This window comes from Palaemon carinicauda, chromosome 39 (assembly GCF_036898095.1).
Source record: "Palaemon carinicauda isolate YSFRI2023 chromosome 39, ASM3689809v2, whole genome shotgun sequence".
In the NCBI taxonomy this organism is placed as follows: Eukaryota; Metazoa; Arthropoda; class Malacostraca; order Decapoda; family Palaemonidae; genus Palaemon; species Palaemon carinicauda.
Window position 1 is genome coordinate 45,721,826 of NC_090763.1, and position 24,840 is coordinate 45,746,665.

The window sequence follows — 24,840 nt, forward strand, 5'->3', positions numbered from 1 at the left end:
GAACCACAAGAAATTTAGCGAGGGTTAACGACCCCAACTGCTATTTGTGGGAGGGGTGGGGGGTAGCCAGCTAACCTGCTCACTCACACACCTGGGCTGAGCACCTACTTTGCTTTCGGGCAGGACTTACTAGGGTGACAGGGCTGGCGGCCCAATATGTATAAATAGCTCCAAGTTTGTATTGTTAGGAAAAATACAAAAATACTTTCAAATTTTTCATTTGTTCCGTCACTAAATACAAACTCTTTGCTATTTATATGGGATGACTTACCTCTTAGGAGGGAGGAAGTCTATACCATCTGTCTTTTGGCATTTGACCTGTGGTTCTCTCCCCTACATTATAGATCGTAGGTGGTAGGAACCCTGTCCTCGATAAAAGATCATACTCTGCAAGATTAGCGGCCTATGTGAGCTGTGTTTGTGATACTAACAATGCGGCTGGTCTATTAGTAGAATATCAAGTCATAGAAATCTGAGAGTACGTACTGAGATTGATTGATTGATTTCAAGTTTTCTGGCATCCTGACATCTAAGGTCATTGAAGCTGAAATCAATTATTACATACTTTATAAAGAATAAAAGATTATTCAATCAAAACCAGAAAAGCAAAGATGTTATCATCAAATTTAATTACCTTTCAGAAGACCTGCTTCTGAAATAAATCTAAAATTACCACTAGGATAGTACAGTACAACACATATCCAAGAATCTTGGCAAGGATGAACCTGCCCTCCTCACCTCGAGCCTCAAACCCTATTTCTTAGGATGTTATAGTTGGGGCATTTGGTCAACTAATGCCTCACAGTTAAGGGTACCAAACAGTCGTCGCAATATGGTTGGTGTTGGCCATTTAGCAGAAACTTGTGTGTTAACCGTCTGAGATCAATGCGGAGACGACAAAGAGAAGTCTCCCACTTTCAGGGAATCATGTTATATCTCCAAGGGGATATAACATTTGTTATTTTTCACATCTTATTTTTTACTAAATTATCCCAATGTTGTTGCCAATTATTATAAACCAAATTCTTAATGCTAGGTAAAAAATCACTACAGAGAATGAGATACTTTCTTCGTAGCAACTCGGCTGCCGCATTCTTCGCCAGTAAATCTGCCTTTTCATTCCCAGACACACCTACGTGTGTCGGAACCCAACAAAATCAAACTGATATACCCCTCAGTACAATAATAAAAAGCTACTGTAAAATCTTTAAAACTTAAGGGTTATTGGAATTAAAAACTTCTAAAGCTTGAAGGACACTTCTTGCGTCACTAAAAAAAGTGTAAAATTATCCTTGCCTTTTAACGCTATTTTCTTAATAGCGGTTAGTATACCATATAGTACGGCAGTAAATATAGAGCATACTAGAGGAAGTGCACCTCTACAATTAAAAGCTCTACTATATACTCCAAATCCTAAACGAGCATTACATTTGGAGAATCAGCATACAGTATATAAAAGTCGATTCCCTATGTTCTTCAATGTGTTCCTTAAAGAGCTAACTGGCTTTCAAGTCAGTCATGTTCTTTTTCATACTAAGAAAAATATTTACAAAGAGATATCGCCGGTAATTTCCATGGAGGGGTTGATGAAATCCTGCATGTGAGCACTTTATTTCTACCTATATACAGACTGTCTACTAATGTTTTTACCCAGAAACCATAAGGTTGAGGAGATTTTGGGAGCAACTCAAAATATCTACAATGCCTTACAAGGTTTGCAGTCAGACAGGCTAAAGAATTGGGAAGTCTTTGCAGCCTTAACCAATACCAAACAATAGAAGACTTCCGGTAAAAGTCTAAAGGTTATTCTCCAGTGTCAACAAAGAGGCTTGGGATAGGAGAAAGTCCTAAAGGCTTCTGTGGACAATCTGATACTAGTATGGTGTACAGAGGAGTATATTTCACACCCATAACTAGTTTTTGGAAAAATTAAGGCCTTGTATAATCTTAAAAGAGTTTTGCGGTCTGCGGCTCCCCTGATGTACGGGACAAAACTTTCAAAAGATTCAGAGCCTCAAGACATTTTACTCTTAAAGCTTTCAAGTGAGGAACCCATGTAAGCCTACAATCAAATACAGTATCAACCCTAGAAATCTAGCTTCACTTACACATGGGATCCCTTGACCTTCGATGTATAGAACCAGCACTGGATGTACTCCACGAATAGGACAAAAATGGACAACAACAGTTTAGCTTGTCTAAAACTTAAATCCATTCATATCAGCCTACTGGATAAATTTTTCAATTTGGAGTTGTAGTTTTCTCTCAACCATTGCCATTCTAGCTCCAGAAAATGATATAGAGAGACCATCTACAATAAGTGTTGAGAGAATATCTTGGGGAATGACAAAGGATATCCTATTAATAGCTAATGCAAATAAGGTTACACTCAGCACACTACCCTGAGGAACTCCTTATTCTTGACATTTCTTGTCTGACAGAGTTTCACCTACTCTAACTTGAAAAAATCTATGTGATATAAATGCTTGAATAAACAATGGTAGCTCTCCTCTCAATCCCAAATTATTAATGGTCTTAAGTATACCATATCTCCATGCAGTATCATATGTCTTTTCAAGGTAAAGAAAAAAAAAGGAAGACTGTTATATAGTGCTGTTTGGAAGCAAAGTCTTCACAAATAGAGGATTTCTGTCGTACCACCACATCAGTTGTCAAGTGCATTTTTCTAAAACCACACTGGATAGGTGATAAAATACCATTGCTCTCCAAGTACTAAATAAGTCTTGCAATGAGCATCTTCTCCATGATCTTACATAAAAAAGATGTCAATGCAATTGGTCGATAGTTTGCTGCTAAAAACTAATTATTACCAGAGAGTACTGCAGGCATTGAGGACACAACAAGAATTATTTCTATACATAGGTTGCACAAGAGAAATGGATCTTACCTGGAGAGAGGTGAGGTCAGCTGTGCTGAATTACAGTGGTGCTGATTCTCCAGAGGGGGAGAAGGTGAAGGAAGGAAAGAAAGAAGCCAGTCATTCTACTTATTGACCCCAGACTAACCTGGGTAACCTCAGCCCTCAAGTCTTTGCTACTTGTCCATCAAGGAGCTTGAGGTGTTTAGACCACTTAGTGTGCAGCCAGCAAAGGACCAATGGGAAATGTTTAAATTTGATTCCATGCATACCAGTAACAAGTGAGACGGCTTACCTTTGAATAATATGAGGCAACTACAGTTCTAACTGGGTTCCCTTGCCCAGTATAAAATCAAAGGGTGGTGCCCAGTTCTCATAACCTGTTACAAAGATTTTAGGGTATTCCACCGTTTTCACTTCTTGTGTAGTGAATGTTGGAGTGTGGTCGGCATTTGGACACTAGGCAGTTGGCGTGCTATATCTGGCCACAGTCTGCAAACCACTAGAACGAAAGCCTGAAGGCTCAGCGTAATGAGTGTCACGAGAGCCCGAAGGTTCCATGCGACGAGAGCCCGAAGGTTACACGGGATGAGAGCCTGAAGGCTTAGGGTTACGAAAGCCCGAGGGCTCATCATAAAGGGGGTCAAGCGAGCCCGAAGACTCAACATAACTAGGGTCATGCAAGCCCGAAGGCTCAAAGTAATGAGAGTCATGAGAGCCCAAAGGCTCAGCATAACCGTCACAAGAACCCGAATGAACCACAAAAAAAGAACCAGAAAGTTTAACAGGTGTCTCAATACCACAGAGGAGGAGCATGCCCAGGTTGACGATGCATCAGAAACTCCTCCACTCGACGGACAACTGAAGGGGAACGTCTGGCAGATTCCTCTGGAGAGGGAGACTCCTCTGACACAAAAGGCTACACACAAGCCTGATCTCGTGAATGAGAGGAAAGCTCTCTTGAAGGAGAACTGCGCTTAGGACCATTCTTTTCCCCAGACCTAGGGGGGAGAAGCGTATGTGTAATTCACAAGCTGGTCACGAATGAGAGATGTTCTCCCGAAGGAGGAACATACTTGGGATTTTGCTTTCCCACCACCCCAGAGTCTTCGGCGTCAGCCACAGGAGACCAAATATCTGACTAACGGGCAGCAGCAACTGCGCCCACAGGGGAAAGCTCCACCTCAGAGGAAGTTAAGAGTGCGCTTCCGCTCAACCCACAACTGAAGGAGTCCGAACAGAACTTCCTTCGAAAGGGGACCATCAACGGCCAGTGATGGCCAAAAACATATCAGAAATAGAGTTGGAACTTCCTGGGGGGATGGGCAAGACAGAATCATTAGGGGAATCAGCACTGTTCCTCAGCCCACAAGTTTGACCTGGTTTCCAGAAGAGATCAGGGAGTCAAAGAAGAAGTCTGAGATTTCTTCGACTTCGAGGAAAACCCCGAAGACGAAGAATTTCACTTAGCCTTCTCCTTTTTCCTGCGCCCATACCTCTCTCCCACTGGGAGGCAGACCACTCATGACACTCATCATAGGTGTTGTCCCGATCACACTGATGGTCCCGGCTAGCCGGACACAGCTAGTGGGCGTCCGTCTCAAGGGCGAACTTGAAGGTACCGCAGGAGGGACCTTCGGGACCAAGACGGGTACGCATGGGACAATAAGGTACACACACACACTCAGAAAAGAAAAAGCATAAAAGTATTATTCAAATGGTTAGTCTTGGCGGGAGAGAGCAGCATCGTCCGTCCTCTACCGAGTCAGAAAGCAAAGTGGGTGCTCAGCCCAGATGTGTGAATGAGCAGGGTAGCCGGCTACCCAACACTCCTCCCGCTAACTAGTGGTTAGGGTGGTTATCCCTCACTAAAACTTTCATGGCTCGTCTTTCTGTTTTGCCGAAAGTAATATCCCCTATAAATAGCGGAGGGTTTGTATTTACTGACGGAACAAGTAATTATTTTCTATGACAATTTCATAAACAAAAAACAGCAGCTTAATGACTGTTGGCAGGCACTCAACATTGATTATGTCACTCAATTTAAAATACACTAAAAGAGAGAGAGAGAGAGAGAGAGAGAGAGAGAGAGAGAGAGAGAGAGAGAGAGAGAGAGAGAGAGAGAGAGAGAGAGAGAACTTTATATGTGCCTAATATATTTTAAGTCTAAACATAATTGATGTGGTTTTAACATACCCGTTTTACTCTCATGCATAAGGTAATGTTCCCAATAACTACATTAGCATTCTTTTCATTCCCTAACTGATTCAAAATGTTTGTTACAAGCTATTTGCAGAAGTGACATCATTACTATGGCAACTGAATGGCATTATATTACAGAAATGCACAAGATAAATACAGTTAGTCCTCCTTATCTACAGGTTATTATGTTATGAAACACCCACAAATGGTGAATTGTGTGGATAATAAGGCGACCCTAAACTCTAGGGTGAAAAAAAATTTCCTCGTTTTTAAATGTACTAATAATATTGTGAATAAATAATAAATTACAATACTCTAATAATACAATAAAGCACTAATGATATTAATGTCTCTCTCTCTCTCTCTCTCTCTCTCTCTCTCTCTCTCTCCCGTTTATAATTTTATCCCTTTTGCTCTTCTTACCATTCAGTGTTAGGGATGAGTTTTGTTCAAAAAGCAGTTTCAATTACGCTGTTCACTCACATATTCATCCTAGACTTGCCCCGTGGGTTCCGCCCTCGATCTTCTGATACTTATCACTTAAGGAAGTTGAGGTGTTAGATCACGTTGTGAGCTGCCACAACATGACCTATTGAGAAGGCATCTAGGCTCCTGTGGGTTATATCCTGCAGTTAGTGTGCAGTGAAAGTCATTTGACGTTTCCATCTGCCTGTGAGAAGTACCTGCTGTACTGATAAATTCTTTTCAAATGCCAGGGAGGCACTAACCCCCCTGACATTGTGTACACGGGGGCATCTACCCGATAGTAGGGTGTCCTGAGCCATAGCTCTTTCAATCACCCACCTGATCCATGAGGAGATTGAGTTTTTCATTATTCTCCTCTTGATCTTTCCAGTGCTCATGAAGAACCTTTTGATCTGAGGTCTGCCTCTCCTTGTCCTCTTAAGGTATAACCTCAGCGCTCTTACGGAGCATAGTTACAGTTGATCAGGATAGTCTGTTACTGAAGGAGAATTCTCAATCTGAAGGGGCCGGACCTAGGATCAGCCACCACCGGATTTTAAGTCTTTGCAACAAATTCCGGAATGACCTGAGAGTGACCTGCCCCCATTCGCTTGAATGGGCATGTTGTAGGAAAGGCCATGAAGCCCGCTGACTGCGGGTCAAGTCCTTATACGAGGCTTGACGGACAGGCTCGTAAGGGGCACCTTTCAATGAACGTAAGACCTTAGCAACATTCCACGGAGGTGGCCTGACTTCTAACTGAGGGCAAGATCGCTCAAAGTTACGAAAAAGAAGTGACAATTCTATCGAAGACGAAATGTTAACTCCGTTCTACTCAAAGACAAGGCTTAAGGCTGAGCGAAAGCCTTCTACTGCCGATACCGAATAGAGTTTTTCCTCCCTGAGGTACAGTAAAAACTCTGCTATTGTTGGAATAGAGGCACTGAAAGGAGAGATACCCCGCCCACGACAACAACCACTAAAGACGGACCACTTCGACTGATACATTTCAGTGGATGAATCCCAGAAGTATCCTGACATGTGTCTTGCAACTGGCTTTGAAATGCCTCTCCTTTCAAGGAGATGCTGGATAACCTCCAAGCATGAAGACATGGCGATGGAACCGCTCGATGGAAAATCTTCATGTGTGATTGTCTGAGTAGATCGGGCGTGAGGGTAGTTCTCTCGATGTTTCTAACGCAAATGTAGAAGGTCTGAGAACTATTCTGCATGCTACCACAGTGGAGCTATGAGGGTCATCATTAGGTCTTGTGATGTCCTCACTTTGTTCAGTAGTCTCCTTACTAGGTAGAAAGGGGGGGAATGCATAGATGTCCATCCTGTCCCACAGGTGTTGGAATGCGTCCTGACAGAACACTAGTGGGTCTGGCACTGGCGAGTAGTACATCGGAAGTTTCCGGTTGAGGGATGTCGGAACAGATCCATAGTTGATGAACCTAACAAAGTCAAGACTGTTGGCTATCTGTTGATTTAAAGACCACTCGGAACCAACAATCGGAGTCTTCCTGCTCAGATTGTCCGCCAGCATGTTTTTCTTGATGTGGATGAAGTGGGCTGTTAAAGTTACCAAGTTCTCTTCCCTCCATTTGAGGATTTCTACAGCTAGCTGGCAAAGGAGCTGTGAAAAAGTACCTCCTTGCCTGTTCATGAAAGCTACCACCGTAGTGTTGTCGCTCATCAGCACTATGTAGTGTTCTGAAAGGAGCTGATGGAAATGCTTGAGAGCGAGAAAAGAGGTTTTCATTTCCAGGAGGTTGATGTGGCATCGTCTTTCGGATTCGGACCAGAGCCTGGATGCTGTCATGTGTAACAGGTGAGCCCCCAACCCTTCTTTTGATGCATCCATGAAGAGCATCAAATCCGGGGGAGGAGAGAGGAGATCAATTCCCTTGATCAGGTTGGTGTTTAACACCCACCAGCTAAGGTCTCTCTTTTGCTTTGGGCCCACTGATTCTAGAGTGCCTGGTGGTCTCTGTGCTGAGGCCAGAAGGTCTTCAGCTGATCAAATGCAGAGACAGGCATGTGGAACCAACTTCTCTAGGGAAACTAGGTGTCCTAACAGTTTCTGCCATTGATGTTCTGGCAACTCGTCTCTCACGAGGAAGTCCTTAGCCACCTCTTTCAGTCTCTTCGCTCTGTCCGCGGACGGGAAAATTTTGCCTAGTGTGGTCTTGATCCTCCTTCCTAGATATACCATATCTTGGACTGATCAGCCAATCATCTAGAAAACGAAAGGGATGAAGTTCTTGTTCGCTCAGATGGACACTAGAGTAAAGACTCTCATGAACACCTGTGGTGCTGTGGACAGGCCAAAGCATGGCACCCTTAACTGGTATATCTGTTTTTATATCATAAAGCGCAAGTACTTCCTTGATGACAGATGGATTGGGATCTGGAAGTTTGCCTTTATCAGGTCAAAACGAGATCATGAAGTCGTTTGGTCTGACAGCCTGTCTGACTGTTTGTGCTGTCTCCATTTTGAACGGAGTCTGTAGGACAAACTCATTTAAGGCTGAGAGGTCTATAACAAGAATCCAGCCTCCAGATGCCTTTTGTACTGAAAATAAGTGATTGTAAAAATCTGAGGACCCTCACGGGACCTCCTGGAGAGCGTGTTTTTCTAGTATGGTCCTGACTTTGGCTTGTAGGGCCTGGTCCTTTGCTGACCCCTTAGTATAGGGCTTCGTTGTCAATGGATTTTGAGTCAATGGTGAGGGGAAGTCAATGAAAGGGACGATGTACCCCTTTCTTAATACGAAAGTCGACCAGGGTCGGCTCCGTAGTCCATCCATCTCTGCCATCTGCTCATCAGACATCCCCCTACCAGTGGATTGGTTGAAAGATTGCCCTCCCTAGAGTGGGTGTCTTCGCTGGAATTTTTTGTTGCATTTTCGTCTTCCTTCCTCTAGGACGAAAGGGAAGCCTAGAATGAACACTCTTCCGAGCCACTAGTGTTGATGGCAGTAGAAGGTAAGCATACCCTTCGCTAATCCCGCTAACTAGGGGTGTGTAGTTAAACTCTGTCAAACTTTTAGCTTCAGCTAGTTTTTAGCTTCGCTGAAATAATAATGTACCTCAAAGAGTGGGCTTGTATTTTGCACCAGAACAAACTGTATTATAAATACCATTATATATTATTTAAATGAGACCACAGTCACATATTTACATTTTCATTGGGCTTTCCCAAATGCTTTGTCCATAAAACTAAAAGGAAAAGGGCGAGATAAGATCACGGAGTACTCAAAAAAATCAAAAGCAGAAACCAATACATAAAAACTAGAAGTTAACTGGCCTTGTTATCAAGGTGGAATCTTGATGAATAAGTAAAAATCATTTATGATACTTAGTAACAGTCACACAATTTGCTTATTAATCTAATATACGGGTAATGAAAAAAATTATTAACACAAGAGACAATGGAAAAGCAAATCTGCAAGACCAAAAAAGACATCTTACCTCTAGGAGGTTACGAACATCCCAAGATGCTTTCTCCATGTTGTAGTGAACGTGATTTGTATTAACCTGATTCCATTCTTGATGAACTAATATTTTCTTGATAACAAAACCCATACCAGAAAATCCACTATTATCTGATGTGTCTTTCCAAACAGTATTTTCATAGATTTTATCCACTCGATCAATCAGGCTTATCTGCAAAACCATAAATGTTTGTTAATGTTGTGTATTGTTTATTTCCATATACTGTAGTACTTTTTTATGTTATGTAATTGTAGGTAACAGTGCAATTCATAAAAAACAAAAACTTCCAATAGCTGCAAATACAGTTTTAAAGTAGAAAACAAGTCTAACTCAACTCCCCAAAAAAGTAAATCAAAACTTATAATTGACAAATATTCTGAATTATAAGTTAAAAAAAAAACACAAGAATTTCTTCACTTGTTCATAGTAATTTCCATAAAAATTCATGAACTGAATCCTGGAAACTTTCACTAATGAAAAAAAACAGAATATGATTCTAAAATGGGATTTTTATAAGAAATTTAATATTAATAATACCTGGATAATTTATTTAGCCTAAATCCCCCAAGACTGTCCAAAATTTAATCACATTGGCAACCCTGCTACCTTCTATTCTGTCACACAGTTGGCAACACTGCCAGCTGAACCCTAGTCCCACATAGGTCAACTATGGCGTCCGGTCAATTAGTCAATGGCAATTTGTTCCCGGTCAATTCGCCTATGGTCAATTTGTCCCCAAGTCAATTTGTCTATGGTCAATTCGTCATTAGGCAATTCGTCGAGATTGAGGGAATTTCATCACTTGTTTGTCTGTCTCAGCATCAGTAATGTGCAAGTTTTTAAATGTATTCTAAAGTATATTTTACATAATAGGCATATCTTGTCAAATATGTAGGTCTATGGCTTCCAAAAGGGCACGTTTCTCCAAATAGTCATATCTTAGGAAAATTAACCTAAAACTGTCTAACAAAAATTTAAGGAAAAAAAGAGAGAGAGAGAGAGAGAGAGAGAGAGAGAGAGAGAGAGAGAGAGAGAGAGAGAGAGAGAGAGAGAGAGAGAGAGAGAGAGAGAGAGAGAGTGTTGGGGTGCAGTATAGAGTTACAATAAAAATACTAAAATTATAAAAAAGCAAATAATGTTTATTTTATCTGACAACAAATATTAGTCACAATAAAATACAGAAAGAATAAAAGTGAAAATAATGTTTATTCTATCACAGCAAATATCTGAATTTGAAACTTGATTTGAGTCAAATTGATAGTCAACTTAATAGATACTATAAAATGAAAACAATAGACAAGGTAAAATGAAAAAAAAAAAAACTACAAAAAACTAGATTGGTTGCATTAAGTATTTAATTCTTTTAAAATTTAAGATTATGTGCAATTGCTTTTAGAAAAGCAATTTTTGGGCTTTGAACATATTTTTCCATGAAATCTTTTTTATACGCAAGTTCATGTCCATATTTTTTCTTTGGACTTTGCTCCTCTTCTTGGAAAATTTTTGCAGTTTGACACTGGCAAACCTTTCCTCACATGTAAGCACATCTACGAGTTTCCAAATACTAGGCCCTGCTGCTTCCTCCGATGCCTTAGATGACTGTGGAGGTAGCAGCAGTAGGGGATTCAGCATTATGAAGCTTCATCTGTGGTGGATAATGTGGGAGGGTGGGCTGTGGCACCCTAGCAGTACCAGCTGAACTCGATTGAGTCCCTTGTTAGGCTGGGAGGAACGTAGAGAGTAGAGGTCCCCTTTTTTGTTTTGTTTCATTTGTTGATGTCGGCTACCCCCCAAAATTGGGGGAAGTGCCTTGGTATATGTATGTATGTATAGTCACTGTGTTTTTCAGTGCTCTGTGGTAGGATTCTAAACTATTTGAAGCTCGAGCAATCCCCGACATTCATCTATCCGAAACATTCCAAATAGTTAATGGAAACGGGGGTTCAAGAACTCTCCTCCTTTCGCCTCTTCCTGTAAGTGGTCCTATATAATTATTTTCAAAATAGGAAACGACCGACTGTGGAATATCATCTTCAGCTACAAGTTCCTCAAATCCATCGACATCATCATCAACTGGCAAGAAGGCAAGGGCAACAAAACAGCACTTTTTTAGGCTAAAACTGTCATCTTGATGATATTTTCTTTACATTCCTTCTTGAACATTACGCTTGTACATATTTTCCCTAAATGATACAAGCAGCATGCCAAATTTGATGCAGGAGACGATTCAAGAAATCCATTATGAGCTGTTTTTTCAAAATCAATAAACATATTATCCGGGCCTTCATTCTGCAGCAATGCATTTCTTTGGGCAAAAAGTCTATTATGTGTTTTGGATTTTGTCTGATAGCAATGCAAACAATCGTGGGACATTTAAAGTATCAATCTTGAATGTGCACTATAATGTATCTAACTGAGAAAATATACTAGCAGGTGGGTGGGTAATCCTCGCTAAACATCTAATGGTTCGTCTTTAAGTTTTGCCGAAAGTAATACCCCTATGAATAGCGTTGGTTGGTATTTTAGTTTTGGAACAGCTGGCCCTTTGGAGAATTCTGTCTAAGCCTAAAATCCATGAAAACTTGTAAGGCTATTAAAAATTTTCTAAAGAAATATAAGGCAAACTGTAAAATAATCATATACTTACAAGATAGTTGACTGTGGTTTTGTAGTTTGAGCCACCCATTTCCCTGAAGAAACGATAATCGGCTACTAAAAGCAAAGGACAGCGAGTCTTCTCCTGATTAAAGTTGAATGTGTCTGGTTGCTGTCGTTTAACTCGACGTCTAGGACCACCACTAGGTATATCACCAGAAACAGCATCAAAAAATATATCGTCAGAGGTGTCATATCCTTCAAACCAATCTTCCTCATCATCACTCTCTGTAAATTCATTGTAAATGGATCAAAGCAGGCTTATAAAAACCAAAGAGGCCCAAAATTAAGAGCCTAAAGCACAGTATAAAGAAAAATATGTTTGGGTTTTTAAAAAATCTTTGTACAAAATGGATTTTGAGCGAAGCGAAAAATCTATTTTTGGGTGAGATGGCCATGTCGTCCTGATGGAAGTTCCTATAAGTAGCTTCCTAAGGGATATATGTACAACAGTGATATTCCCAGAGAATTTTACCTTTAGGTATCCAGAATTCTAGCTCCTGGCGCGAGTATCCTTAAATTTCTCTAAAGGATATCGCATAATATCAGAGGACATATTCTTTACACAAAAATATATCTTGAGGAGCACAACTTGGCATCATTAAAACAATGATGTATTGGTATTATTTCAAACATTATCTACTTTCTTGTTTCTAGACTGATTTTTTTCATCTAAAAATCATTTGAAAGATAATTTTTTGGGAAAATCCTCAACTTACACACTTAATTGGTTCCAACAAGCTATTTGTAAGTCAAATCTTATTAAATTTTGGCCTGGGGTTGCTTTTTATTGCAGGCAGGACTTATCAGGGGACAGGTTATGGCGGGCCAATTTGTATAAATAGCTACAGGACAAATAAAAATTACTTTCAAATTTGTCATTTACTACAAAACTAAATACAAACCCTCGTTATTTATAGGGAATAGGGATCGACACACCCCTTAGGAGGGTGGAAGTCCGAACTAAATCGCTGACCTTTGACCGGGGGTTTTCCCGTACGTGCTCCACCCGTAACAGGAAGAAACCCTGACACCTCGCTAAACGATTCGTGCAAAGCACGGTCAGGAGCCTGAGTAATATGTGTGATTGTATGATAATAGCAGTGTGACTAGTCTAGGTAAGAATTCTCAGAAACATAGGAATCTTAGAAGACAGTAAACCATACACATTACCCAATCCCAACTGCCTGGAAGCGCCGAATAGTTGCGAGCGCACAAATAACAAAGGCAGGTCTTATCAATGAAGACGTTAACTTGTAAGGTAACCATATACTATAAAGTGACGCAAGGAAAGTGGTAGCGAGCAGAAGCAGCGACTCCGTCCTTGAGGCACATGGTACGTAAGCCCCTTAGCAGTAAAAAGAGTAGTACTAGTAGTGGTCGTGGTGTGAAGAAAACGTTCATGAGGGGCCAACATTCGTGAACGCTGACAAGGACTGGAGAGCCAATGAAGAAGACTTTCAATCGTAAACGTGGGCTCTTCAAACCTCAAAGAGTATGAAAACATCGGGAACCAAAAACAATGTACTTGTGTGAACAAACCTCAAAGAGGATGAAAACAGCAGGAACCAAAAACAAAGTACTTGTGTGAAACAACAAGTTTCAAAAGGCGAGTGGGGTATTAAGCACCAAGGTCAACACTTGTGCTTTACCCCGCCCATTCAGGGAGAATGCTGGGTTAGGTTCCAAGAAGGGAATGTGTACTAAACTCCCTCTGTGGGAAGCACTACCGAAGTAGCACAACTCGAAGAGACCGGAGGATGACAATCTGCGTCATCTCGATGAGGATACTCTCCGATAACCAGAGAAGGGGCAGAGTCTTGCCAGAAAGAGCAGTATGCTTTCTTGAAATGATGATTGCAGCCAGCAGTGTTCTGCGATTCCCCACCCTGAAGTTCTCCGTTGAAAGAAGTTGGAAAAAACACACCAAGTGACAAGCTTCAGAGACTCTTTGGAGACCTTCGGCGAATCTACACGCCAGCCAGAATAACCGTTCGTCACGGAAATGTCGGGTGCTGGAAGTAGGTGCTGGGACACCAGCAACCCGAAAGTGAACTGCCAAGTGACGATCAAAAGCAGACGAGTGATGATTACAAGCTGGCGAACGGTGAGCAAGAGACTGCAAACGGTGAGCTGGCGAGTAGCGATCCCGAGTTGGAAAACAGCAAGCTGGCGAGTGGCTAATGGCGAGCTGGCAAGTGGCGAACGGCAACATGGCAAGTGACGATCACGAGGCTGGCGAAAAGCGAGGAAGAGCTGGCGACTGTCGATCACGAACTAGTGAATGGCGAGCTGGAGAGTAACGATCACGCCCTGGCAAGCTGGTGAGTAATAATCACAAGCTGGCGAGCGGTGAGCTGTTTCTGGGATGAGTCAACTGGGTGTGATGAGTCTTGCTGGGAGAGAGAAGTCTGCTAGGCGAGGCATGTCTGCTGGGAGAAACGAATCTGCTGGGTGAGACAATTCTGCTGGGCAAGACAAGTCTGGTAGGCGAGATAAGTCTGCTGGGCAAGACGAGCCTTGGTGGAAAGACGAGTCTTCTAGACGAGACAAGATCTGGGTGAGACGAGTCTGCAGGGCGACGATGTCCATTCCCAAAGAGGAAGGGTGGGGAATCAATGAATCTAATTCCCGGCGAAGGCATCCCCTGAAGGAGACACCAAACAGGTGAAGAAGTTTATCCTGCGGATGGGAAAGGCGACCAACATCTGCTGCCCCTGTCGGCAATTCTCCCCGCAAGAGGGTAGATTGCCGAAGCTTGTTCTCTGGGTTCCCCCGAAGAACTAAAAAGAGTTCTAATCAGCAGCGGCTCCGGAGAGGTGCGATCTGGTGAATGGGAAAGGCTGTCGTCAGGGCGATGGTCAGGAACTGCCACAGGCATAGACGAAGTAGGTGGAGTGTGGACAGGAATAGACACTTCCCAAGGAACAGGAGCATCCGACTTCGCACTCCTTATGTTGGCTGACTTAGCCAAATGATGAAGTACGGCATCACTGGCGCCAAGGAAAAAACACAAAAAAAAGAATGAGAAAACTTCCCCGGGAAGACAATCCTAACCCACGGATGGGAAAGGTGTCCATCGAGAGGACAGGAATATGCGAAGAACTGTGCACTCCCTCCACCGGCTGCCATCACCGAAACAAAGGGGTGCTGCTGATAAAAGATATAGAAAATAAATTTATTTAAACAAATTCCTTAGTTTAAGAAAAACACTTAGGAGAACCACCTAAACAGCGGAAGCAAAAGGTGTTTTCCGAGAGGAACAAGAAGCATTCTTCAAACTATGTACAGTACCCCCTCTGCCGACTGCCAACGTAGAGTAAGGGAGAGCGGCATCGTCAGCGAAGAGCAGCAAGACCGAAGAGACGTAACTGTTGAGGGAAATTAGCTATCGAATCCCTCGGTGAACACTTCTTATGTTATTCCATCTTGGTAACAGCAATTCTGTTTACATTTTGTCAGCTGGACTTGCATATTTTAAGTGTTATGGAATTTTTCCTTAGAATAGGCTATTTATTATGAAATTATGTTAATAAAATGTAAGGTAAATATCGTTTGATTACATTTATTATCAGGCACCATACTTATGGCTCCCAATAGACTTGAAAAGACAATAGATTTGATATGTTTTGTGGTGCTTGACAGCACGGACTTTGAACAGCTTCGCAGACACATAAAATTTATTTCTGAAAACTAGCGACCGCATAAATGGGGGATTGCACAATTTGAACACATAATTCGGGACTGCACTTTACTAACAAAGCTTTGTTAACAACAAATAAAAAGCATTTTGCAGTGTTTTAGAAGTTTTACTTTAATGGAATTCTTTTTCCAACCCTATTTGTACCAATAAATAACAAACGTGGCACTTAATCCTCTCTTCTCACCTGTAGTTGCATTTCCTTCTTTTACATAATCGCACATTTTTCGACCTTTTAGACTTGGATGTTGATCTTCCCAGCTATATTTCATATCTGACCCACGATACACTATCATGGACTCAACACTTGTGTCAGGTATATGTCTCCAAGAGGGCTGCAATATAAAGGGTAAGAATAATAGTATAAAATCAATCTGGAGGACTCACAAGTAATTTGTACCTCAAAGTACAACATGGAAACTTAGTGACTATCTTTGCAAGGATTAATATACTACATCATTAACCCAGTTCAAAAAGTAAAAATTGTTGAAAAGAATTAAAGTTTGGAATGAAAAGGATTGAAACAATGACAGCAAAGGCATTCAAATAGTAAGAGTATTTTATTCATTATTATAATTTGGTTTTGAAATCTTGAATTGATTATGCATTGTGGCCTAGTAAACAGTACAGTACATAGTTTATGTTGTTTAAACACTATATGGTATGCAGTTAAAGGAGTTATAAAATAAGATTAGGAAAATCATAAAAAAAATAATTACAAGAATGATCTAATGAATTAAAAATATGTAATGCATGTGAATTGGAAATGAAAATGGAGCACATTTTATAAGATTTTGCTCGACAAACAACCTCGTTATTGGAGGTACTCTTCCAACAAAAAGGACATCCACAAATATACATGGACTTTACCATGTGGCAATTACAAAAATCAAATAGATCACATAGCCATTAATAAAGAGAGGAGGAGGAGGACTCTGAGAAATGTAAGACTCTATAGAGGTGCAAATATTGGTAGTGATCACCAGCTATTCATTGCCACACTAAAATTAAAAATGAGGATGAGCACAAAGAAACATTTGCAACTGAATGTAGGAATCAATTTACAGTCATAGAGGCTCTGAGATACGAAGAGCAGATAATTAATGAAGAATGATGTGATATTAGGAACATATATCAGTCAGTTGGTAGTGAAGCTTTGGGACATGATGTTAGAAGGAGAGAGTCATAGTTACTATAAAAAGGAAACAAAGACAGAAATTGATTGTTGAAAGTTTTTGAAGAAGTAATGAAAATTACAAGGGAGAGCATGCTAAGTATTTCAGCATTGATAGCGAGGTCAAAAGAAAAGCCAGGAATGACTGGAGAGAATATTTAGAAAGGAAAGAAAAGGAAGCTAACAAAGCTATGAATTTGGGAAGTGGCTATGGTGTAATAATTGCTCATAGAATTATTAATAATATCACTACAGGGGCAAAAGAGAAGCATGCACCCATCAAAAAGAGAGATGGATCTGTTATAATAACAGAAGATGAAGAAAGGCAACACTGGATAGAACAATATGGTGACGTCAAGAATAGGAGATACAAAGGGGAGAATTTGATTGATATACTTGAAGCTAATGAACACCTTGATGTGCCCATGAATGAATTCAGTGTGTTTGAAGTTGAAGCTATCCTTAAAAAACTCAAGAGATGGAAAGCCCCTAGATATGATAAAATAACTGGTGAGATGATATTGGCCAAAAATGAAGTGACTCCCATAATATTTATAAGATTATTTTGTAGAATGTGACAGGAAGAGGCAAAACCTGATGAATGGGAGCTAGGAGTGTTGACAAAAATGGCAAAAAAGATCTGACTGATTGCAATAATTACAGAGGCATCACATTCACTTGGAAAGATAGACTAACAACACTCTCCCCTATATGATAAAAAGCAGGTGTTATGCAAATATATAGTATGCTTATTTTAAAGAGACTACAGAGAAAGATTGATGAAAAGCTGAGAGATGAACAAGCAGGATTTAGAAAAGGTAGAAGTTGTAATGACCAGATTTAATTTCAAGCATGTACAGCAATATGTAAAACATAGAAATCTACTGTTGATAGCATTTGTGGACTATGGAAAAGCCTTTGATAGAGTGTACTCGCCAGTTTTGTGCAATCATGCATTATTATGGAGTTCCTCTTAAATATGTAAATCCAATTAAGTCTGTTTATGAGCATATTAAGTGCAAAGTTAATATTAATGAAAACCTGTCAAATGAATTTCCAGTGAACAGTGGAGTACTCCAAGGGAATGTGTTGTCACCTATGTTGTTTATCCTCTGCATGGATTTTGTAATGCACAGAACAGTTGGGGATGGTGGAGAAGGATTGGACTCTATTGGTAAAAGCAAATTAGCTGACCTAGAGTATGCTGATGATGCTCTCCATATTAGCGGAACATCACAGGATTTGCAATGCAAAGTGCATGAAATATCATAGGAGGTTGGGCTCAAGATAAATTGAAGAAAGACAGAGATGATGAGATAGGAATATGCAATGCAATATGTAAGATCATTGTAAGGAGAATGGATTAATGAGGTAGAATTATTGAAATATTTAGGAATTATGAACTGGAATTTAATGAGATCGATAAAAAACAAATCAGACAATAGCTAGGTTAAGTAAAATTTGGAAAGCAAATTGCCTGAAAATACATATAAAAATCCAACTATATATGAGTTTAGTGAGGTCAGTGATGCTATATGTACATGAGTCATGGTATGACAAAGAAACAATATCCAACAGATTTTGCAGATTTGAGAACAAAGCCCTCAGAAGGATATTCTGAGTGAAATGGCAAGACATGATTAGAAATGAAACCATAAGAGGGATTAATTGAGTGCTATATGTGGATGAGATCATGGTGAGGGGCAGATAGAGATAGTTTGGTCATGCTCTTCGTACTCCCCAAGAGAGATTAGTTCCACAAGGCACTAGAAGCGTTGGAAGGCCCAGACCTACATGGCTGAGGACTATGAAGTGTGAAATAGGTGATGATGAATGGAGAAGTATTGACTTAAAAGCTCAAGATAGATACGACTGGCGAAATCTAACAGAGGCCCTTTGCGTCAATAAGCATAGGAGGAGATGATGATGATGACTGTAAGTAGCTTAAGGACTGTAATTTATGGAGGAAAAATTAAATTTCGAAACTTATTTAATAAGGATAAAATGAAGCATTTGGAAAAAAAAATTTATATGCATATGAAACCAAACAATCAAAGAGATTTTTGCTACTAACAAATACTGTAACTAAAAGAATCTAAGTTCTTGTTTAGTGTAGAATGTACTGTACTGTAAAACATCTAAAGCAATTCACAGAGTACGAAAATATTCACACTAATACAGTATTACACTTCTATTCTTAATTTCTAATAGTGGTCAAAAGCTATTAAAGCTTTCCAAGACATTATAACAAAATATAACCACAAGAATTCTTACCTCTATGTGATAAGTGTCGTCTGTTGTGTGTATAGTTGCTGTCATGACCCCATCTTCCAAGTGGGCAGAAACTTCTGATAATTTTTCGCCAAAAACACGGCCTTCATAGAAATTCTCATGGTCTGTGAAAAATTAAAACTTTAAGCATAAGCATTAATTATTACCTTCTAGGAAGACTTATCACAAATAGAAATAAAAATCCACAAAAAGTGAAACCTTATCCTAGTTAACAAATTCTGTCTCTCGCCCCCACAAATGTATAATTAGTACAAGGATAATGTGTCAGTTTTTAACCCCTTTACCCCCAGGCTCTTTGGAAATTTCCAACCCTCAACCCCCAGGGGGTTATTTTTTTCCCAGCACATTTTGCAGTATATTTTTTTAAATTGCTCTAACAGCCTTAATTTTTGTCATAGAGAGGTCAGGTTGGTCTCATTCTCTTGGAAAATGCCTGAATTTTCTCAAAAAATTATCAAAAATATGAAAAAAAAAAATTTTATAGCATTTTTTTGCAAGGACGTACCGGTACGTCCATGGGGGTAAAGGGATGGGTTTTGTGAAACGTACCAGTACGTCCTTTGGGGGTAAAAGGGTTAACATATGTTCTTTTTTTTATTAACTGTAAATATTCACCTAAGAACTGGAATTATACTTTTAAGGCAAAATACACTACAGCAATTAATGCCCTTCACTGTAATAATAATATAGTAAAGAAATTTAAAATATTGTAAGAGTAAAATCTCTCACTATGTGTGTGTGTGGGGGGGGAAATATGTTTCTCTTATCATTATTTTTTTCGCTTATCACATACCTTATAAATAATACATTACAGAATAATTCTTGTGACAAAGTAAACAAATGGATATTTTCCAATATAATTCTTTATAACGTAAAATCCATTATTACTGATGAGTAGTTCTATATCTTTCAACGGCTATATATCGTGGAATTATTACGGAATAACACAGTCACTTCAATGAATACAGTATAAAGTTTTTTTACACATAAAATCACAGTGCTTTACCATTCCTTATAATTATACATTATAGAATACTTTTGTGTCAAAGAAAGCAAATGGATATTTTCTTTACATCTGAAAGACAAACCATAAGATTTCTGCAAGGGATAACTACCCCAACTGCTAGTTAGCGGGAGGGGTGGCGGGGTAGCCGACTACCCTGCTCATTCACACACCTAGTTGAGCACCCACTTTGCATGGAGGCCGGACCTTCTTGGGGGATAGGGTGGGTGTTCCAAACTGTATACTGTAAATAGCTTCAGGTTTGGATCGTCAAAAAAAATACAAATTATTTTCAAATTTATCATTTTTTACGCAACTTTATACAAACCTTCGCTATTAAAAGGGGATGACTTACCTCTTAGGAGGGAGAAAGTCCATGCCAACTGGATCTTGGCATTTGACCCGGGGTTCTCTGCCTACGATATAGATCGTACGCAGTAAGAACCCTACACCTCGCTAAAACTTATCGTGTTCTGCATGACTAACAGCCTTTGCAATCTAAGTGTTTATCACACTAGCAATGTGGCACCAAACTAACTGCCACAGGTTTTGCCGGGTGTTAGTCCCTCTAAGCAGTGCTCTGCATCGGTGCTTCCTTTAGTCATTCACCTTGAGCCCAATGAGACTCACGAAGGGAATCGTCACCCTGTTGCTCAAGCGAGGTGAGCTGATGACCTGGTGGGTGACGATCCGTAGGAGACAGGTGCTTGCAAGCCTGCGAGGGTATCAGGGCAGTCGGTCTCAGGGACCGATGCGAGGGTAAACGAGGAGGAGGTTAAGAGTGGTGAGGTGGCGAGAGCCGCCTTGGCGAACGCCTAGCAGGGAAGTGCCGAGAGGGAGACTTTCGACCTGTATGAGAGTCACTGGTGCTTACCGGGAGAGCGCTGGAGAGGTGGATAGTGACACTCATATGACTGGCGTGACAGGGGATCGCGTCGCCTAGAGTGAGTGTCTCTCTGTAGAGAGACGATCACTCATCACCTGATGGAGAGGTGATGATGGTTCATCCAAAGATGAGTGGCAAGGAGCAGGCAAAACCAGCCTAGCTATAGTATAGCGAACAAATGGAGCTGTAGAGTGATGAGCTGGTAACAAGTCACGTCACACTGCCACATAGCGAGCAGCCATCAAGCTAAAAAAACCTGGAGGATCAAGTTAGAGCCCAAATGCTTAACTAGATGAGAACCCGAAGGGTCAGGATCACGAGAGCCCAAAACCTAAGCGAGACGAGAGCTCACAGGCTCAGTACGATGAGAGACTGAAGGCTTGGGATCACGAGAGCACAAAGGCTCGGGTTCACGGGAACCCGAAGGCTCAGTACGACGAGAGCTTGAAGGCTCGGAGTCACGAGAACCAAGAGGCTCGGTGCAACTAGTCCAAAGGCTCACGGTTATGAAAGCCTGGAGGCTCAGCATTACGAGAGCACAAAGGCCCGGGATCACGAGAGCACAAAGGCCAGGGGTCACGAGAGCCCTAAGGCTTAACACAACAAGAGCCCAAAGGCTCAGGGTCACGAGAACCCGGAGGCTTACAGTAACAAGAGCCCGGAGGCAAGGGGTCATGAGATCTCATAGGCTCAACACGACAAGAGCCCGAAGGCTCAGGGTCATGAGAGCCCAAAGCCTTAGCGTGACGAGAGCCTGAAGGCTCAGGGAGTTGGTTCAAAGGATCGAAGAGCTGTCTCCTTACCGCAAGGTGGGGGAGCACGCCCAGGGTGACGAAGAGTTAAAAACTCCTCCACTCGATGAACCCCAGAAGAGCAATGTCTAGCAGGTTCCTACGAAGTGGGAGCTTGCTCTGACAAAGTTCCCGATGTCACACGATCTCTAAAAGCTCTCTCTCATGGATGAGAGAGATGACCTCCCGAAGGGAGACATTGCCACGGATTTTGCTCTCCCCCAGACTCCACAGGGGGAGAAGTGCTGTCTTTTGCGTCAACCACAGCAAGAGACCAGAAGTCCAAGTAGCAGGCAGCAACACGAAGGTCGTCTGGTGCTGCACCTAAAGGGGGAAGGATCCACCTCTGAGGATGTCAGAGTCTGCTTCCTCTCAGCACCCAACTGAAGGAGTTCGAACAGAACTTCCTTTGAAGAGGGACCCTCTACACCCAGTGACGGCCACATCTGCAACAAATCAGAAAAAGAGCAGGTGCTCCCCAGAGATAGGGGCAGAATTGTTTCACCAGGGAGAATGGTACCGTCCCTCGATACTCAAGGTTAACCTAGGGTTAACAGAGCTGTGTTGCTACTCGGTCGTTACCCAAAGAGGACTGGTCGAGGAGCAGCTTCGGGAAGAGATCGGGGGGTAAAAGAAGTCTAAGGCTTCTTTGACTTTGAGGAAGAACCTGAAGGAGAAGAATCTCGCTTAGATTTTTTTTCTTATGCCCATACTTCTCCCAATGGGATGCAGACCACTCTCAACACTCGGGACCAGTGCTATCCCGGTCATAACATTGGCCTCGGCAAGACGGACACAGTTGGTGAGGATCCGTCTCAAGGACGGACATAAAGGTACTGCAGGAGCAGCCCTCTGGTCCAAGACAGGTGCGCATGAGGCCGGTCAGAAGAAACACACATACAATGAAAAGAAAAAGAAAATACAGAATTACTTATAAAACAATCAAATGGCAAGTCAGGTTTAAGGCAAGAGAAAGCTTGCATAGCAAGAATAACATCTTGAGATGATGTTAAGATGTGCAACTGCTTGTACGTTTCTGCAATGAAGTGGGGGATCCTATCCTCCCTCCAACTGCCACCAATCTAGTGGGGGTTGGCCGAGTAAGAATGATACAAAACGTAATCCAGGTAGCCAGTACAGCTAATGTTATAAAAGTGATTCTCGATAGAGGTTGCCTTCCGGACAAAGTGATTCTCGATAGAGGTTGCCTTCCGGACAAAAGACCGGTCAGTAACTACTGAGCGCATCAAACCATTCCCAAAGGAAGAGATTGAGACATATCTTCAATCTATTGTTGGACGGGTAATATGCATAAGTCTATCTACAGAGTAGTAACACAGAATTGTGAGCAGGACAAGCATACGGGCATAGCCCTACTTGAAGTCGTGTCCGGTACTCAGTTGGAGAACGTTGAAAACGTTCGTAACCGAGATTCCTCCTTCTTAGGATGAAAAACATTGGCATTTCTCCGTCTCTGATCAATGAACTGGCATAAGTATTGAATGTTCCCTAATAGGGCACATATACGCTTATGAGAAGTTTCTGGTCAAAGTCTTTGTAAAAGACTAAGACTTCCGATATGGAAGAAAGGAAGGAAGTGCCTATAAGAAGGCCGTTTGTCTGGGTTACAGGAGAGTAGACGAGTAATGTTCTGAATAACTTCTACATTGAGATGCATAAAAAAGGTTAAATCTATTCCTTGCTTTTTAACATTTGTGACAAAGCCAAAGGAGATATGTCAAAATCAGACAGGAAGGCATATGAAAAAAGCATAAAAAATGTTATTTTTATTAATAAAATAAATTTTTGAATATACTTACCCGGTGATTATATAAGCTGCAGCTCTGCTGCCCGACAGAAAAACTCTACGTTCAAAATACGCCAGCGATCGCTATGCAGGTAGGGGGTGTACATCAACAGCGCCATCTGTCGAGCAGGTACTCAGTACTCAATGTAAACACAGAACCAATTTTCTCCTCGGTCCACTGGGTCTCTATTGGGGAGGAAGGGAGGGTCCTTTAATATATAATCACCGGGTAAGTATATTCAAAAATTTATTTTATTAATAAAAATAACATTTTTCAATATTAAACTTAGCCGGTGATTATATAAGCTGATTCACACCCAGGGGGGTGGGTAGAGACCAGCATTACTTGTTTACATTATTATGCGCTAAGTATTTTGTATTTCATTTTAGCAGTTATTCAAAATAACAAACATAAAATAAATAAGTACCTGGTAAGGAAGTCGACTTGAACAATTACTCTGCCTTTTTAAGTACGTCTTCCTTACGGAGCCTCGCGATCCTCTTAGGATGCTGAGCGACCCCTAGGATCTGAAGTATCAAGGGTTGCAACCCATACAACAGGACCTCATCAAAACCTCTAATCTAGGCGCTTCTCAAGAAATGACTTTGACCACCCGCCAAATCAAGTAGGATGCGAAAGGCTTCTTAGCCTTCCGGACAACCCAAAAACAATAATAAAACATTTCAAGAGAAAGATTAAAAAGGTTATGGAATTAGGGAATTGTAGTGGTTGAGCCCTCACCCACTACTGCACTCGTTGCTACGAATGGTCCCAGGGTGTAGCAGTTCTCGTAAAGAGACTGGACATTCTTAAGATAAAAAGACGCGAACACTGACTTGCTTTTCCAATAGGTTGCGTCGATTATACTTTGCAGAGATCTATTTTGTTTAAAGGCCACGGAAGTTGCGACAGCTCTAACTTCGTGTGTCCTTACCTTCAGCAAAGCTTGGTCTTCCTCATTCAGATGGGAATGAGCTTCTCGTATTAACAGTCTGATAAAATAGGATAAAGCATTCTTTGACATAGGCAAAGATGGTTTCTTAACTGAACACCATAAAGCTTCAGACGGGCCTCGTAAAGGTTTAGTTCGTTTTAAATAGAACTTAAGAGCTCTTACAGGACATAAGACTCTTTCTAGTTCATTTCCAACCATACGATAAGTTTGGAATATCGAACGATATTGGCCAAGGCCGAGAAGGCAGCTCGTTTTTGGCTAGAAAGCCAAGTTGTAGAACATGTAGCCGTTTCGGATGAGAATCCGATGTTCTTGCTGAAGGCATGAATCTCACTGACTCTTTTAGCTGTGGCTAAGCATACCAGGAAAAGAGTCTTTAAGGTGAGATCTTTCAGGGAGGCTGATTGTAGCGGTTCGAACCTGTCTGACATAAGGAATCTTAGTACCACGTCTAAATTCCAACCAGGTGTAACCAAACGACGCTCCTTCGTGGTCTCAAAAGACTTAAGGAGGTCCTGTAGATCTTTATT

General features: G+C 41.2%; 1 protein-coding gene across 1 annotated transcript in view; it reads right to left on the minus strand.

Annotated features, from left to right (window-relative positions):
- Positions 1 to 24,840, minus strand: part of LOC137630848 (ADAM 17-like protease) — a 67,308-nt gene that overhangs the window by 19,302 nt on the left and 23,166 nt on the right. Inside the window, exons 4-7 of the mRNA XM_068362395.1 lie at positions 18,850 to 18,971; positions 15,589 to 15,736; positions 11,694 to 11,929; positions 9,023 to 9,217 (exon numbers count right to left, since the gene is read on the minus strand). Coding sequence (XP_068218496.1) covers positions 9,023 to 9,217; positions 11,694 to 11,929; positions 15,589 to 15,736; positions 18,850 to 18,971 — 701 coding nt within the window. The remainder of the gene's footprint in view (positions 1 to 9,022; positions 9,218 to 11,693; positions 11,930 to 15,588; positions 15,737 to 18,849; positions 18,972 to 24,840) is intronic.